Below are 18114 nucleotides of genomic sequence, written 5' to 3'. Positions count from 1 at the left end.
TCTCACTACTTCTAAAACATAAAAAAGTTATTTCATCTTTTCATCTTAAAATATATATATATATATATATATATATATATATATATATATATATATATATAAAATGACTAGGGGGAAAAAACGGTTTTACTTAGCAGAGACAAGCAGCCCACACAGCCATTCAGGGTGGGTTTCCAAATGATGTCATCACTGAGATATGAGCTTAGAGTTGGAGCTTTAAAGTCAGGCAGTCAGCTAACATTTTCTGAGAATTTGTGGAATGTTTTGGTGGTGGAAATGGCAAGATCAGCTACAGTGTTAGAAGGGGAGAATGTATATTTATTTACAGAGATAATGTTGCTGTATGCTTGCAAATAGTATGCATGTGGTTTATTGTTGCTGTTTTATTTTTTGCTTGTTTTTTATTTGTTACAAAAATATAAAAAAAAAAAAAAAGGCTTAACACTTGTTATTTCAAGTGCAGTAATGCAGCCACAAACAAGCAGTGCCTTGTCCCTTCTCCTCCCTTCAGCTCTGGCTCTTGTTCAAGCATTTCCCAAAGTGCTATACAAATAAATATTTATTTTGTGGTCTCAGACACTACCTCATTTCTGTTTGTACAAATTTCTTGTCATCTCTATAAATATTGTAATTTAGGTACCTGCTTCTGGAAAACAAACAGAAAAATCATACAAATATTATACCATTAAGAGTACTAAATAAAAATACACTTACTTGGGAGCCATATTAAAAGGGTTTGTTAACTTTATTACAGTTAATTGATGATAAGCACAATTTTCAGATACAACGCTAGAGATAAACTGCTGTATACTGCAGGTAGACCATTGAAGTGATTGGTCTCTGTGAAACATCTGCATGAGTATAAAATACAAGCAAATAACCCAACTATCTTGAACAGGAGAAAAGGGGGAGCCACAGATGATATTGCTAATAAGCGGAAGAAAATATTTTACAAATAAATGACAAAGTAAAATTACAGTCACTCTTCATATAAATACATGCACTGGGTCAGAATAATAAAAGCAGAATGACTGTTAGCTTTTTATCTATCTGGGCTGTCTCCTTTTCAAATTCATGCAAGATGTGAATGAACAATGTGTGCTGTGATATTAGTACGTTGAAGCTTACACTATTATTAAAACATTGAAACCCACCAAGATTCATATCTAAATGAATTGCTCACTCTTGAAGACTAATATAACATGTGTATTCAAGGACAGAGACTGTGGCACTTTGATAATGTTTTAAAGGGAAACAAGAACCAAGTGATTTAAGAACAGTCACACTCAAGTTCATTATTTCTCATTTCATTATTGCTCACTGATTTAAAAACAGCCAAACATAACACTGTAGCACTTCTTTGAAAACAGGCCCCTAACAGTTCTGTAAAACAAAAGTAAAGGCCCCTGGCAGCATTTCTGCTGTCAGGATTGCCAGCCATGGGCCCCTTAAGGCCTCTGTTCTTGGCCAAGGACTTTGAGTGGGACTGCTGGGTTTTTAAGGGGGGAGGTGGCCATTAATGCCATGTGTGCACACAAGTATGAGTTGTACTTTGTTTTGTTGTATTATTATGTATTGCTTGGCAGGAGGAGTGAGGTGCTGTCCGCCATTATCTGTTATTGTTTAGAATTACTTCGTGAGAATGCGTGACTGATTAGCTACTAAGTATATAATTAGCTGACAGTCGCACATCTTATTAAACCCGTGCAAAATGTGATAATAAGATCATTGTTAGCTAGTTAATCCTCCAGTCACCACTATAAAGACCTGCAGCTTTGGCTGCAATGGGTGGAGTGTCTAACAGTAGAGAGCGGGAGTAAGAAGAGGTAACAAAATAATAATATAAAAATTGCTATGTGTGGTGGGTCAAAACCAGCATTATACTTGTTTCTTCCCTGAAAAAGCCTGTGTGTTGTGGTTTCATTTCCTAGCCTGACGTCACCGCACCAGCCATTCTTTCACAGGCTGCTTTCACATCTGGTTTGCCAGTGAACTGCACACATTAATTGGTTTTAAAATTGTAAATCGTGTTTTCTTCATTAATACAAAAAAAAATGCTGATGCCAATTTGGAGTAAACAGCTTTGAGAATCACATTGTATTTAATTACAGACCAGTACAGTACCCTCTACTTCTTTCTCAGTTCTGTCTTCTACTTCTGTGCAGACCTTCTAGATGGTACTACTTGAGACTACATTTGGGTTTCCAATTGCAGACTGCAGACACCTGTCAAGAGGCTCTGTAGGACTGTACATGTGAATTGTCTTACACTGTACCCGGTGCTCCAAATAAGGTTTTGGGTCATTGAATAATTTACTCTTCAATTTAAACATTGTGTGCGTAAAATGTATTTTGGGTGAGTAAAATGCAATACTACCCTGAGTACTTCCAATAAATAGAGTATATGTTTCAATGTTAACTTATGGGGCATGCAATAACTACAGCCTTACATTTTACTGTTACGTTGAACTACTGAACAAAAACTTAGTCTTACAATAAAAATGTCCTTTTCTATGTTCCACCGGAAAAAAATCCAACAATGTATTTTTTACAGCTGTTTAGTCCTGCCTTAATAATATTATTGCCTGAGAAGTTATTACTTTCGATGTAGTTAGCTACTGCCTTCAATGAGTCTCTTCCCACTAATACTAGGCTGTTACAGTTTTTTTGTTCTTTCTCAGTCTCTTGTGCTCTCCCTTTTTCAAGTAGACAGACATGCTACCTAAAAATAACAAATAAATAAATAATATCCAACATATTTCAAAACTGTACCGATACGACTCTAACGCAAATGAAGAAACTATAATATAATTTTTTTTTTCTATATAGAAACTATACAAATGTAGTCTATGGCAACATAACAGTTGAAGAAAAATAGATTAAATGACAAGTTTTTACAAAGGAGGATACGGACAACATATAGGAGAAACTTAAATTAAGAAGGAATCTGTGAAGTTTATCTATGTGGGGAAGCTACAAGCTGTTGAATTTAAATCAAGGGAAGTAATGTTAAAACTTTACAATGCAATAGAAAGACCTCATCTAGAATATTGTGTTCAGTTCTGGTCACCTTGCTACAAAAAGGATATTGCTGCTGTAGAAAGAGTGCAAAGGTATTAACAATGTAAACCCAGGGGACTTCTTCGACCTGAAAAAAGAAACAAGGACCAGGAGTCACAAATGGAGATTAGATAAAAGGGCATTCAGAACAGAAAATAGGAGGCACTTTTTTACACAGAGAATTGTTATTGAAGCTGACACCCTGGGATTCTTCAAGCTGTTTGATGAGATTCTGGGATCAATACTCTGCTAACAACCAAACAAGCAAAATGGGCCAAATAGCCTCCTCTCTTTTGTAACCTTTCTTATGTTCTTATGTTCTAATGTTACATTTCTTATTCATCATTTGCACTTTAAAACATCCCGGCTCTCTTCAAACACAGAATATTCTATTAGATAGATTTACCTTCCAAAAATGTGCTTGACAGGTAGGTAAATTGATAGAATAGGTTGTGGGGAACGGCTCTGACAAATCCTGAAGATCAAGAAGCCAGTCGCTTATTTACCAGTATCAAACACACACATTGCATATATATATATATATATATATATATATATATATATATATATATATATATATATATATATATATATATATATATACTCACTACTCACACACAAAACCCAGACATATTGGTTATGTGTTATTGGCAATTCCCAGGCAGGCTAAAATTAGCTGTCCCAGTATTTGTAAGTACAAGAAGCTTGATAACATGCATACTCAAGCTGTGCAGCTAAATTGCTATGCATATTATTTACGCTAAATGTAAATATCATATGTAATTCATATTTTTTTCAGTGCATAAAACACACAGTAGGCAGCTTATCTCAAACACTGACTGTACCGACTCTTTCTTCTGTTAGTAGTTTGTAAGTAACACTGTGTAACACATTTTTATTTTTTTTGTTCCTGGGTAGTAAGTGTTATTTCCTAATTGCTTATGTCTCAAAAGTATAGAAAATGGCTATTATTCCCCACAAACTTTGCTTTTGTGACCAGGACAGTGATATTTCAAAATGTCACTATTTCCAATGGGAAAATGGGCAAATGTGTGTCTTTTCGTTCACATAAAGTCAGAAAAAAACAACATATGAATCCAAATTAACATGTATTTATACTAAAGTAATACAAAAATGACTACAAAAGATTTAGAAGTGAGTAGTTTTTCGATATTTACGATTATACTGTATAGTAGTAGTTTTTCGAGATTTACGATTATACTGTATTTACAGTATAATCGTAAATCTTGAAAAACTACTCACTTCTCAAGATTTAGAAGTGAGTAGTTTTTTGAGGTTTACGATTATATTGTATTTACAGTATAATCGTGAATCTCGAAAAACTACTCACTTCTAAATCTTTTGTAGTTATTTTTGTATTACTTTAGTATAAATACATGTTAATTTGGATTCATATGTTGTTTTTTTCTGACTTTATGTGAACGAAAAGACACACATTTGCCCGTTTTCCCATTGGAAATAGTGATACTTTGAAATATCACTGTCCTGGTCACAAAAGCAAAGTTTGTGGCGAATCATAGCCATTTTTTATACTTTTGAGGCATAAGCAATTAGGAAATAACACTTACTACCCAGGGACAAAAAATTGTGTTACATAGTGTAATTTAAGCCCCTTTTCACACTGGCATGCTCTACTTAGTGTTTTCCCACTGCTTTTTGAAGAAGCAGGGTCGACCTGGGTGAAAGAAGCAAGTACACAGTGAGTGAGTGATGACCCAAAAGCAGCAACGTTTACATGACCACCCTTTCATCTGTTCAGGATTTCAAGACAGTGTGCTTGTTATGGGCGCTTCCATATTCGGCCCAAATGTTGATTAGAGCAAATGTTTCTTCATTGCTCCACACTATCCATGCAGCAATCTGGCTCATGGTCTGTCTCAATCATCAAAATGATCATTACACAGAAATGGCTCACAAGTCCCTTGTGGAAGTGAAACCTTCACACAGACGTGGCTGTTTACTTCCTCCACTTACAAGCTCCCATCATGCACTTTGTCTTGCTCGACACAGGTCAAAGCGTGTCGACCCACATCCTGAGGTGGGTCACAATCCCATGTTGCGGGCAGCAAGTGTGAAAAAGGGCTTTAGATAGGGTTGGATCAAAGCATATCTGTATCTAAAAACATTTAACACTAAGTTAACACTGTTTATTTAAAACAAACTTCAAATAAAAAATCTTAAGGTTAATTTAAGTGTTTGTTATTTCTGTAATATTTGCAGATATTGTTATATTTCTCTTTATAAAATATGCAATATGCTTTGTGAATATGGCCTTTTTAATAGTGTATTTAGCACTTTTGTATAAATGGACTGTCTCTCACGAGACCATGGTCCCATAACATACTACTCGATAAAATACTTAAATAAACCCATCAGGTTGAATCTGTGCCATCCTGGCAGCCCAAGGTGGCCCTACACCCTATTGATATAATGTGATTCTATTTCTCTGTGAAATGCTGCTATTTGAGGTTTTGTAAAATAAATAAATAAAAAGACCCAGTAAAGTAACTAAGGCATTTAAAGACCACCATTTTTAATTGAATACCTTTAATTTAGTTCCACTGTGCAAAAAAAATAAGCCTTAATTATTAACTATTACAATTATAAAATTAAAATTACTTTTACATTTAAGTTAATGACCTAGTGACTGTTCTCCAGATATTTCTTCCCTTTGATTACTCAATACCTGGCACCTGTTTGTCTTGGTTTTTAAGAGCTGCCTCATTAAAGGGTGGAACCTTTGCAGTGCTGCAGCAAGTAACAAGCATTTACTCTAGTCCTTAATCTTCTTTTTTCTGACAGAAGAATATTCTATTGTAATGTTATGAAACTGATAAAAACAATCTTGGAATGTGAATTACATTGTGTTTCTTATCTGTTGACCATCTCGTATTACCGTTTCAGCATTCATGGATATTCGTCAAGTTTAATGAAGTCACCATCACATGGTGTTTTAATGAGCAGGCCTAAGGAAGGTGGAATTTCTGCACCAGAGCATGTTGGATATAATCAGACAATCAACTCCAAAAATCTAGCCTTCAGCAGTTCATTTAAAGTAACTTAAGTAGGTCACCATAATATGCCATCAGCAGTTCTCTATATAAAATAGCTGATAACAGAAGCATATGCATAGTTTTACTTAAAGTGGTACGAGATCTTCTATTCCATATCTCATCAATTAGATGGATTAGATTTTTTTTTTTTATTCTAATATATCAGATTCTACCGAATTGCCATATGAGATGTTTATCTTGCTAATTACAAGAAATTGACATACTCCTGTTTTAATCACTATCCCTATACATAGATGACTTCAATCCCATTTCAGTTTTGCTTTAAACTGACCAAGCTTTACTTGTTGTTTTGATCATTTACTAGGTACTGTAATGTTTAATGAAACCGATATCATGGGTCTATGCTTTTACTAGGTTCTGCAATACATGATCTACATTTTTCACCGTTTGTACTGGTTGTGCTGTACAAAGTAAGATTATGACATATCTATGTGTCTGTCAAGACTGAAACAGTTTCTAGCCTGCAAACGTTTAGTCTTGTTCTTAATTAAAGTTTGGCAGTTCCTATTTTTTTATTTTTTTTTGTATGTATATTCTCCAGAAACATGTTTTCACTGTAACCAGTCCTGTCTGTGTTTTTTTTTTTTTTTTTTTTTTTTTTTTTTTATATATTGTGCCATTTCTTTGTTAATTGAAAACAAACACAATATTGAATCAATTATAATGCTCAAATTTCCTTTTGGCAATGGCCTTATACTCACTGTGTATAGCAAACATGTAAGTAGATATGTATTTTGGAACTTAGAAACATAGGATCCTATTAACAAAGCTTTTAAATCCTATATTGACAGATTTTATAAAGATTTGAAGCATATAAGTTTGTTTTGGCTTACACTGCTTTAGAACTATTACCCATGCCTTTTACATTCCTTTACCATACTCCTCTATGATTTACCATGCTTGCCTGCATATGCCTTATAATGCTTTGTAATGCTTTTCCCACGATACACCACATTCAACTTTTAAAAGGGTTAAAGAGCAAATTGGTAGTGGTACAAAAATACCGCACTATTTTAACTCACATCTTGTTCCTGTTCTTTGATGTTGTGTAATTTTTTCCCCAGTGTTTACACCCTGGCAGCATCTTACATACTCATGTTTTAGTCTTTGATTAAGGTATTGAGAACTGTGACAGACAGCGTCACTGGCAAGGCTGTTGTTTACCAGGAAGGGAGACTCAGACACAAAAGTTGCAGTTTCAGCGCTAATGCGCACGTGTAATGAACAAATAAAAATAACAAAACCTTAAACAGAATAAAACACATTAACAAAATAAACTGCATGAGGGCCAAAACAAAAGGTCTACAAAAACAATCACGGAGATGTAAACAAACAAATGAGAATTAACAGCATGGAACACGAAAAACATCTTCACCTTCACCTACATCAGTTGTAATCATTACTAACTAACACCTATGATCCCCTATTTAGACACCTGTGGCTTTTATCCAATTCACTGCTCCAGTCACATTCCAACGTGTTTTGACAGGGAGAAATGTAACCCCCTCCCTGCCAACCCAGTATTCCCCACACCAACACACACACACAGGTGCACTGGTAGGACTTTCACCCTGCCACACTGCCACAGGAACATACCTGTGTTCTGTACTGTATTAAAGTGGTGTGCCTTCTCTAACTTCTTTGTATGTAGCATGAAGCCTTGCAACAGCAGTCCCTGTTTTTTTCTAAAACGTACATTTTAAACAATTTAGACTTTAGCCAATTCCACTATAAGAAACTTAAAGCTTTGAAATGCAGCTTAACAAGTCTCTTCTTTCCTGATTCAAGCCATTATTTTACTCTGTTAGAAATATCTCTAAATCCCTGTCTGAAACCTTAAACTATGCATTTAATTAGATGGCTTTTCAAATTGTTAAATAAAAAAAAAAAAAAAAAACACTTAAATTGGTATGTTGCCTGTATATTTGTTCTCATTGTTGGCTCTGGCATTTTGTACCACTCATTCTGTCAAAAATAGGGCTGTCACATTTAAACATGCACTTGCTTCAGTTTTGTTTACTACGACAAACATTTAGTCACTGACTAGCATTTAAACTAAACTCTTTGTCGTTAGTCACTAAATTGTGCATTATGTCCTTCATTTGATTTGTTGTTACCTCATGTGTTTGTTTAGTATATTCTGTATTACTAGTATTAGTAAGTGAGCAATATGTTAGCATAATTTCTACAAAATGTGTTTCTATTGAACTGCATATATGAGACCACATAGTATATGGACGTGCTCAACAGGAATTACTTTCTAAGCTACAACCACTTTAAAAAGGCGGGTAGAGTTATTTCGACCAAATAACGATCACATTTTATGTTTATGCTTCTGTACCATGTGGGAAAATAATATAACATACAGGTACAATATTATACTTTATTTGGGTTTTCTTTGAGTTTTTGAGAATAAAAATGTGTGAAAAATGTGTGAAAAGCGATAAAAATGTTTGAACTATATAAAAATACTTCAAACGGGATTCGAGGTTCTAAATATCGTTCACTGCCACTTTGTGTAAGTTTAGCTTTTAAAAAGGTTCATACTATAATGAAATACAGGCATGACCTTGAATACGTCATTATGTTTTGATTTTACATACGGTCTATGCAAAAGTTGAATACTAGCCTACAGCAAATCACCTTTAAATATTTCATCCAACGCAGACTGCTCATGGGAGTCCCTGTAGCGGTTGTGCAGAATAGCTATTAAGTTAGTTGATTTTGACGTTACAGCTAACCTGTTCAGTGAATATAAAAACCATTCCAATTAAAGAAAGCAGCATCACTCCCATAAGACTAAGTGGGCTAAATCAGTATATTTGTGAAACCACAACTTCCATATGACTCTTTTTTTGGCAAAAAAAAAAGTTAATGTTTTTGTTCAGGTTAGTAGGCTGGATTTAGTAGAGTGCCAAATTTCAATAGCACAGTACTTTACTCAAGGTGTCTGTAGCCTGGGACTTTTAGCCAGATTATACTGAATTACAATATCAGTAACCTTTTACTCCCTGAAGTAATTATGTATTTACTTATCGATTAATTAATGCACAATCACTCCTCGTTGCCATTGTATGAGTACAAATACAGGAAACCAAGCAGCACCTCAGCCGGGGACTAACAGGGAAAGCTGGGGTTAGGGTGGATAATCTAGTGACCACTGCAGGTTCAACTGTGAAAACAAGGATGGGCTTCACGGTAGGTATGGAGGTTGTCAATTGATCTTTAGTCCTCCCTCTGTGAGGGTTTCTGTGGTGTGATGTCATTCAAGCATTTCAAATGTGGATAAAACAGGTACAATTGATGAAAATGGCTAGAATCAAGGATACTACCCCTAAGAAAAATGAGGAAATTAAATGCATTGATTGGTCCTTTAAAGTCATCCACTGAGGTTTTACATACATTACACAAATACAGTGAATTTGGGTATGTTTTATTTCTACTACTAAAGATAAAAGTATGTCCAACTTGATTTGCACATGTTTGGGCCAGACTCTAGTTTGCCTGCCTATCTCATTTGTCCATCGTCCCTGATACCTGAGAAGCCATGGGCAGTATAATGCACCTTTCAACTCGGTCACCTGATTTTTGTCTATTCCTTTTTTTCTACAACTCCTTGAACAAAAACTGTAATATCGTCATTCAAACATGAGCCATTTCCTAAAATAACGCCTGCAAAAGGAGGAGGAGGGGTTTGTCCATATTTTCCTTAAAAATGGCACCAATTACATAATTTAGCAATCAAAGACCAAATGTGTTTTTTGTATTATCACATGACATCATGTAACTAAGGGCCATGTTTTAAACAAAGGCAAATTAAATTATAAGAGGAAAATAATTTTAACAGTATTAAATTAGAAAGTAACTTTCAAATAATTGTTTCAAATCCTTCAAAAAAATAAGGATGTTCTTGTAGTGTTAACATTGTTTTAGTCTCTCAGAAATTATTTCCTTTGCACTTCATTGCTTAAGTGTTACAATGATAAATGTAACAATTCTATGTGCAAATAAGTCTAATTTTGTTCAAATGAAAAGTGATTTATCTTCCCAGAAAATATGAAAAAAAGCTTTATGTGGTAGAGCAGTTTTGTTAATATGCATTTTCAACAATGCAATAGCTTTCTCGGAAAAGCGGTTGGCGTTCCTCTTAAATGTCAGTTTTCTAGAATACAAGCTTGCCGCAGCAGTAAAAAAGTTTTTCAACTTGTTAATTAGTACCACATGTTAACAGCTATGAACTAATGTAACAGTATTGGCTGACAAAGCATAGAAATAATTACCATAACCCAAACCTCACATTTTGTTGTGTCAGTGCCTCGGTTTCATGCATTTAAATGAAGATTTTTTCCACTTATCTACACACCATACACCACACTGTTAAGGGGAAAAAAGGTTTTATTGAGAAAAAAAAATTACATATTAAAAATACAAAACTGAAAGGTCATAATTGGATAAGTCTCCACCCCTGAGTTAGTACTTGGTGGAAGCACCTTTGGCAGCAATTACAGCTGTGAGTCTGTTGCGATAGGTCTCTACCAACTTTACACACAGAGATTTGGCAATATTGTACCATTCTTCTTTAAAAATCTGTTCAACTCTGTCAAGTCATGCCACAAATTTGATTGGATTTAGGTTGGGGCTCTGACTGGGCCACTCAAGGACATTTACCTTTTTGTTCCTTATCCACTCCAGTGTAGCTTTGGCTGTGTGCTTTGGGTCGTTGTCATGCTGAAAGGTGAACTTCCGTTCCAGTTTCAGCTTTCTTGCAGAGGGCAGCAGGTTTTCCTCAAGGACTTCTCTGTACTTTGTTCCATTCATTTTCCCTTCTATCCTGACAAGTGCCCCAGTCCCTGCCGATGAGAAACATCCCCATAACATGATGCTGCCACCACCATGCTTCACAGTAGGGATGGTGTTCTTTGGGTGACACGCTGTGTTGGGTTTGCACCAAATATAACGCTTTGCATTTAAGCCAAAAAGTTCCATTTTAGTTTCATCAGACCACAAAACTTTTTGCCACATGGCTACAGAATCTCCTGAGTGTTTTTTTGCCTACTTCAAACGGGATTCGAGGTGGGCTTTCTTGAGTAATGTCTTCCTTCTTGCCACCCTACCATACAGGCCAGATTTGTTGAATGCTTGGGATATGTTGTCACATGCACACTTTCAAAAACTTTGTCCCGGATTTCTTTTGAAAGCGCCTTGGTGCCCATGGTTGAGTCTTTGCTTTGAAATGCACTACTCAGCAGAGGAAACCTACAGGAACTGCTGAATTTATCCTGAAATCACGTGAATCACTACAATTTAACACAGGTGGAGGCCTCTTAACTTGGTGTGTGATTTTGAAGGCGATTGGTTACACCTGAGCTAATTTAGGATTGCTATTACAAGGGGGGTGGACACTTATCAAACCAAGCTATTTCAGTTTTTATTTTTAATTAATTTTCTACAAATTTCTAGAATGTTCTTTTCACTTGGAAGTTGTGGATGAAAAAAAAAAAATTACTTCCAGGCTATAAGGCAACAAAAGGTGAAAATTTTGAAAGGGGGTGTGGACTTTCTATAGGCACTGTATTTTGACCGTTCTTTCTTGCCAGGATTGCATGTTTCTTTAAAATATCTTCAAGAGAACAATTCAGGTTGAAAATATATATTTTTTCTGTTGATATTCACCAATCTCTAGTGTTACTTTTTCATCAATCTTGTACAAATGCAAAAGCACATTTTGTGGAGAGGACGGGAATAATAAATGTAGCAAAAAAAGAAAAACTGAGAGACCTTTCAGGAAGGAGCAGTTACATGATTAATGGTTTTCCAGTCATTTCTTGCTAGTTTTAAACTATTAATACTTTTCTGAAATCTCGTGTTGGACTTTGTACTTGCTTTAAAGGCCCTAAGTGTCTGAAAGTGCCTGAGTCAATAAAAATGCTCTGCTGTGGTGAGTAGCCAATCAGTGAGTAAGAGGGGTTTTGAGGGAAAATCTCAGTAATTGAAATAGCTTTCCACAAAAACAATATAATAAAATCAAATCATTTTCAAAAAAAGTAGAGATGTTGAAATGTCTGCTACATAATGGACTTTCAATGCATTATTTTTCTGCTCTTCCTAGGTAAATGTTATGTATGCTTTAGCATTTTCAGTTGCATCTTTTGCAATGCATATTTTGAATATCTGTTTTAAATATTTGTAGATGTTTGCTATGCAAATTTTAGAAACAGCTGAGCAAAATGTGCAGGCTGTACAGCTTGTTACTAAATCCTCTGCAATGTCTGCAGCAAATCTACTGATTTGAAACAATTATGCTGAATAACTAACACAGCTAGAGTAAACCACCAGATATGATGTAGACAAAGTGAGCATATCTTAGCAGACAGACATTTTGGGAATGAAACATGTGACTCTTAGATCTGTGGAGTTTTGTGAGAATTTTATCAAGACTCCATAAAACAACAACATGGATTAGTTCAATATATATCTGCCAATTTCAAGCCCATTTTTTTTTTTTTTTTTTTTTTTTTGTTTTTTTACCTGGATTACACAAATTATTGAATGATCAGATGTGACTATAGTCAATAATCACTTGCGGAAAACAGCGATTTAACAGCAACTAGGAGTCTGTTCTTCTGGTAGATTCAGTAAGTAAACTGTGTTACACTTACAGTACCCATAGAAAGGACGCTGGAACTAGGGGTTCTGGCCCCTGGCTTTGCATGGCTTCCATCATATACGGGGGTTACAGTTTTGTTCAATGGCTTTCAGCACCCCGACTTTAAGAATAGTTCCAGTGACATTGACCCATAGTCTACTGTATTCAGAGCTCCCTTTGCAGTAGCATGTCTTACTATTAATTAATCCTAATGCAGTTTACAGTTTATTGCACCAGTAAAGTACAACATACATATTTCTATAAAGGTTCTATTATTTCCAGCTTTTCGTGTTCAACCATAACAGGACATAACACGAAATTGTACAGGGCTGGTTTAAGCGTACCTCGTAGAAATGCAAGGTGATGTGTTCTGTAAATGTCCCATTGAATGCAGTAGGGTCCTTCCAATGGTGGTAGCTGCCGTATTCTCTTGCTCTTTTTAATCTTCTGAAAACAAATTGCATACACAATTTTACTTTCACTTGATCGTAACCATTCAAACAGTCGGGGGTTCCCACAGTTGCAAGTCGTAAACCTAAGCAATGTTTACCATCGCGTGGGGGCAGTGCATACCCACAAAAGTTTCGCTTGCGCTGTGTATGATTCTGTACGGTAAACAGACAATTTACAATAATACATTAGGCAAACATATGACTAAGAAGGAAATGTATGCATATCTCACCATACACTATGGAGGAGGAGGAGGTAGTAAATGTGACATCAATATACTTTCAGGAACTGGAGAGAAAGAGGGCGTGTCATTAGTAATCAGACAGGCAGAAAGTCCCAGACTCGAACTGTCATCAGTCGGAGCCAGACGGGCATAGCAGACGTTAGACTTTGTGCTTTATACCCCAAAAGACTATCTTAAAAATAAATTATAGCACAGCAAGACATATTGAAATACATCTGGAATATTTGAACGTACTATTTTTTTCTTTTTTTTTTCTTTTAAAGGAGATTTTTTTTCAGCGCTGCGGCGATTATATTCTTCTATAAAATAGCCGATTTGGACCCACACCGGGCTTGTACAAGAATAAATAAATGCCCTAAATGGATATTATTTCATATCATCATTTACCAGTCTGATTAATATCAAGAAAGGTCTAGGTGAATTGGGTATTCTCTGGAAACTTTAATAAAAAACAAACAAACAAACAAAAAAAAAAAAAACATAACCTGTAACCTGAATCAATTGCTGAGACGCATATTACCACGCCACACTAGTCACTGATTCCCTGCATGTTGAACCTGTATTTCATGTACCGGTAAGTCGCATTTTACATAAAATATTGATATTATGTTAATGTATATTTTACTATATAATATAGTATATGTTTGAGTTATAAAGTCGGATTTGCAGTACGGTATCATCTGCAGTATTCATTTATGAGCTTGTTGCATTTGGAACCTGCTTTTGAACGTAGTCTTAACGCTAAGTGTCCGTGTTTGATTTATTTATTTATTTATTTAATAAAAGATATATTTTCTTCTAACAGGTATAATCTTTAATTTACCATTGAGCGCCAGCCAGCTGGACACTTACAATTAAAATACACCACACCATGCTCAGTGCATGATGCCTTTCTGGGAATTTTCAACCTTGTGGTAAATGCAAATCAGATTATGAAGTTATTATTACACTGTGTCAGAGACGGGTAAAATGGAAAGCCCTTTCTATCACGATGATGCCGTGAGTCTCCAAAATGCTGGACAAATCTCAGACTACAACACAAGGTATTCGAGCCAGAAAATAATGAACAAGAAAAACATGGCTGCGCAGAATTTCTCAGGTCCTGTGGGCTACAACTCGGGTTTGAAGCTTTTACCTGGACAGAGTGACTGCAATGGCAATTTAAATTCTAATAACCCTGGTGTTGACAATAACACAGCTGGCTCTTTAATGTCTTCTACAGATGTGAACCTCTTAAAGCTGTCCTCTCCTGATTTGGAACACCTTATCATCCAGTCTAACCAGGGGCTTGTTACCACCAGTCCTGCCCCAAACTCCACCGGTAACACTTTTATGTACAGAAACCAGGTCACTAATGAGCAGGAGGGCTTTGCTGATGGATTTGTGAAAGCCCTGGCAGATCTCCATAAACAAAATCAGCTCATCGGGTCGCCCATCTCTCCATCCTCCACAATGCAGGTACCTTTCCAAAGAAATGTCCTTCCCAGTGGAGAGATGCCTATTTACACCAACTTGACACCGAGCTACAACCATGGCCAGATTGCTGTTTCTGCTTCTTATCCAGGAGGTCAGAACCCCTACACTATCACTGGTCATGGATCAATGCACCCTGGTCTTGGGCAAGGTCATCACCCCATTGGGAGGGGGATAGATGAGCCCCAGACAGTACCAGAAGTGCCCCACCTCCCAGGGGATCCCTCCAGCTCTCCGATCACCCTCTCCCCCATCGACCTGGAGACCCAGGAGAGGATCAAAGCAGAGCGCAAGAGGCTGAGGAATCGCATCGCCGCTTCTAAGTGCCGGAAGAGGAAGCTAGAGAGAATTTCCCGCCTGGAGGAAAAAGTGAAGGTACTGAAGACGCAAAACTCAGACCTGGCCTCCACAGCTAATGTCCTGAGAGAGCAGGTGTCACAGCTCAAACATAAAGTCATGAATCATGTCACCAACGGGTGCCAGATAGCAGTGAGCACAGCTACCCTGGCAAAGAGCGGGGAAAGTGCCAGCTGCTGAACCGCCTGTGTGTTTGAGTCACTGTGAAGAAATGACGCAGTAAAGAAATATTTCTCAAGCACCTCTGCAAAGTAAAGAATCTGTAAGGGTACCCATACTGTGCCCGTACTGAATTTCAGAACTGTGATTTAAAGAACAAAAATGGGAGGAAAAGCTTTGGGTTTGAACACAATAATAACTTTGAGCTCGGTTTTGATAACACGTAATAGCCCTTGACTGGTGCCATTTATTGAATCTCAGACTTTGCACATCTACACAATTTATATCAAAAAGGGAAAATATACCTCACAACCTTTACATTGTGGGTTACATTCCGTAAGACTCCAGCAAGCTGTGAGCACCCGAAACATAGAAATGCAAACTACGGGCAGACTATTCAGACACATTTGTTTTAAGGAACTGTCGTTCTACAATTGGAAACATATCATTTGATGCAGGAAGGCGGTTCTTGGGTTTTTTCAACAGCTTCCAAAGGGACAATACTTCTTGAACACCCTCATTAAAAAACATGACTCAATACAAACGTAAGCTTTCAGATAGTACTGCTTTTTCACGTCACTTCTTAAAGGAAACAGCGTCACTTACTACAAACCTATTTTTGAATTTGAAAATGAACATATGATAAAGTGTATCATAATGTGAACTTTATTTTTATGTAAACTGTTTTACAGAATAATAGGTGTGCAAGGTACCATTTAAGGTCTACATACTGTACTGTATTTAAGTTGTGACTATAGCCATGTTAGAATGTTTGTTTAAAATTAATTGTGTAATTCTCCAATCAAGATGCTTTTTAACCTTATAGTGGAAATATCACTATATTACATAAGATTACATGAAAAAGTATTTAGTGTATTGTATGTTTAAGCTTAAAATGGGCAGTTTATGTCCACAGAATTCCAAAAACTCACAGCTCATATTTAACTAACTTTATGAATTACCATTAAAGTGTGAAACATTTATAAAAGTGGAACACCATTGAACATTTCTTTACTTATGCTTTTGGCATACTGTGTATAAATAAATAAATAAATAAATAATACTAATTTACACACATTGAATTAGCAGAGGGCTTAGGTTTGTATAGCCTTTGAACACATATGTGTTTCTATTCTTTTAAAGATGCTGAAAGTGGTATGTAAGAATTTATTTATGCAAAAAATGCATCTTTACTGTTTATGTTGTTTAAACAAAAATATGAGTGTCTGGCAGACACTTGTATTATTTTGGGAACTAAACATTGCACTTGAAACAAAATAATTAAGTAATGTTTAATATTTATGCTATATTATTGTTATATATTTAGGGAAATTATATACAGTGTCAAAAAAGTAATTTGTTGGAGTGACATTTCTTGAGTAGACATGTGTAAGTATTTTTTGATGAAAGCTATTTCCTAAAATATAGGGCATCTTACTTAAAAATTGCAAAGTTTACCACACCCAAAATTAAACTTTTGCTATTTGTGTAACTACTCAAGATTGTTCCCTTGCTATGTAGCAGTTTACTGATTTATTTGAAGTACACGTTCTATCTCTGACTTTGCAATGAATGCATAAAGAACTGTTCAGCCATGGTATCAAGCAGTTGCTTACAGTTTGTGTTTGAACATTGATAGTAACACATTTGTTTTCGAGTGCACTGAATAATTGCTAAATGCCTTCCATATATTGAGAGTGAACTTTAAAGTGAAATGTAAAGCTGTTACCGAACATCAAGTGTTGTTAAGAATATATTTATTTTTTGAAACTTGAATAAGGTTTTTGATGTTGACTACAGTTATATTTTTATAAAAAAAAAGTTCTCGATAAAAAGAGGACAGTGTGAAAGAGTAAAGAGGTACTACCTTAACTGTTTATTAAACTTTGACCATTCCAGCAAGCGTTAATTTATTAAGGTGTATTCAAAGGCCAGTCCTAGAAAAAAAAATAAAATAAAAAAAATATATATATATATATATATATAATATATATATATATATATATATATATATATATATATATATATATATATATATATAATATATGTGTTGGTGGTTGTACACGGTCCACAAAAATCAGTATAATTTAATGCATCAGGTGGAATTGACAATAATTATGCCTTATTTGTGAACCAGGCACATTTTTCAGTGTGTTTGTTCAGACCAAATGTAACAAATAATTTCTTAAATATATTCTACACTATCTGATTGTATACTTCATATTCTCCACTTACTTCATACTATAGTCTGGTCAGGTAGAATAAGTGATTATGTCTGTACCACAATAAGCCTTGAAATGAGTTTTAATTGGTTAAGCTGATTAGTAATACACTACGACTGCACTTTGAAGTTTGCATCTGTCTATTTCCCAGTGGGTGCTTGCAACCAGATTTCATTTCCCCAAAATGGACTGGGTTGGGAAATCTTCTTTACTAATACCAGAAAAATGTGTGCTGAGTGGCGTAAGTAACAAGACATTCAGCTATTTCTTTTGGTTTGAGTAGGCTTTCATAAGGATAGGGAGTGAGCCTGGCCAGAAACAGCCATTAGGCTACTGGAGATCTTTAAAACAAGAACTGAAATACTGCTTGTGGTTAATGTGGAAATGAATCCTCCCTTCACTCAGCTTG

The 18114-nt window shown here is 35.6% G+C and overlaps 1 protein-coding gene across 1 annotated transcript; it reads left to right on the top strand.

The window, feature by feature from the left end:
• Positions 1-13509: 13509 nt before the first annotated feature.
• On the top strand, positions 13510-17441 carry LOC121303585 (transcription factor AP-1-like). Its single transcript, XM_041234376.1, has 2 exons — positions 13510-14068; positions 14300-17441. The coding sequence occupies exon 2, from the start codon at positions 14464-14466 to the stop codon at positions 15502-15504; it is 1041 nt and encodes a 346-aa protein (XP_041090310.1). The 5' UTR covers positions 13510-14068; positions 14300-14463; the 3' UTR covers positions 15505-17441.
• The last annotated feature ends 673 nt before the right edge of the window (positions 17442-18114 follow it).

Source organism: Polyodon spathula, chromosome 2 (assembly GCF_017654505.1).
Source record: "Polyodon spathula isolate WHYD16114869_AA chromosome 2, ASM1765450v1, whole genome shotgun sequence".
Taxonomy (NCBI): domain Eukaryota; kingdom Metazoa; phylum Chordata; class Actinopteri; order Acipenseriformes; family Polyodontidae; genus Polyodon; species Polyodon spathula.
The sequence above is the reverse complement of the archived record's forward strand: the minus strand, read 5'-3'. Positions and strand labels throughout refer to the sequence as shown.

Excerpts from the sequence above, each read along its gene's own strand:
- LOC121303585 (XM_041234376.1), top strand. The coding sequence starts at position 14,464 with ATGGAAAGCCCTTTCTATCACGATGATGCCGTGAGTCTCCAAAATGCT.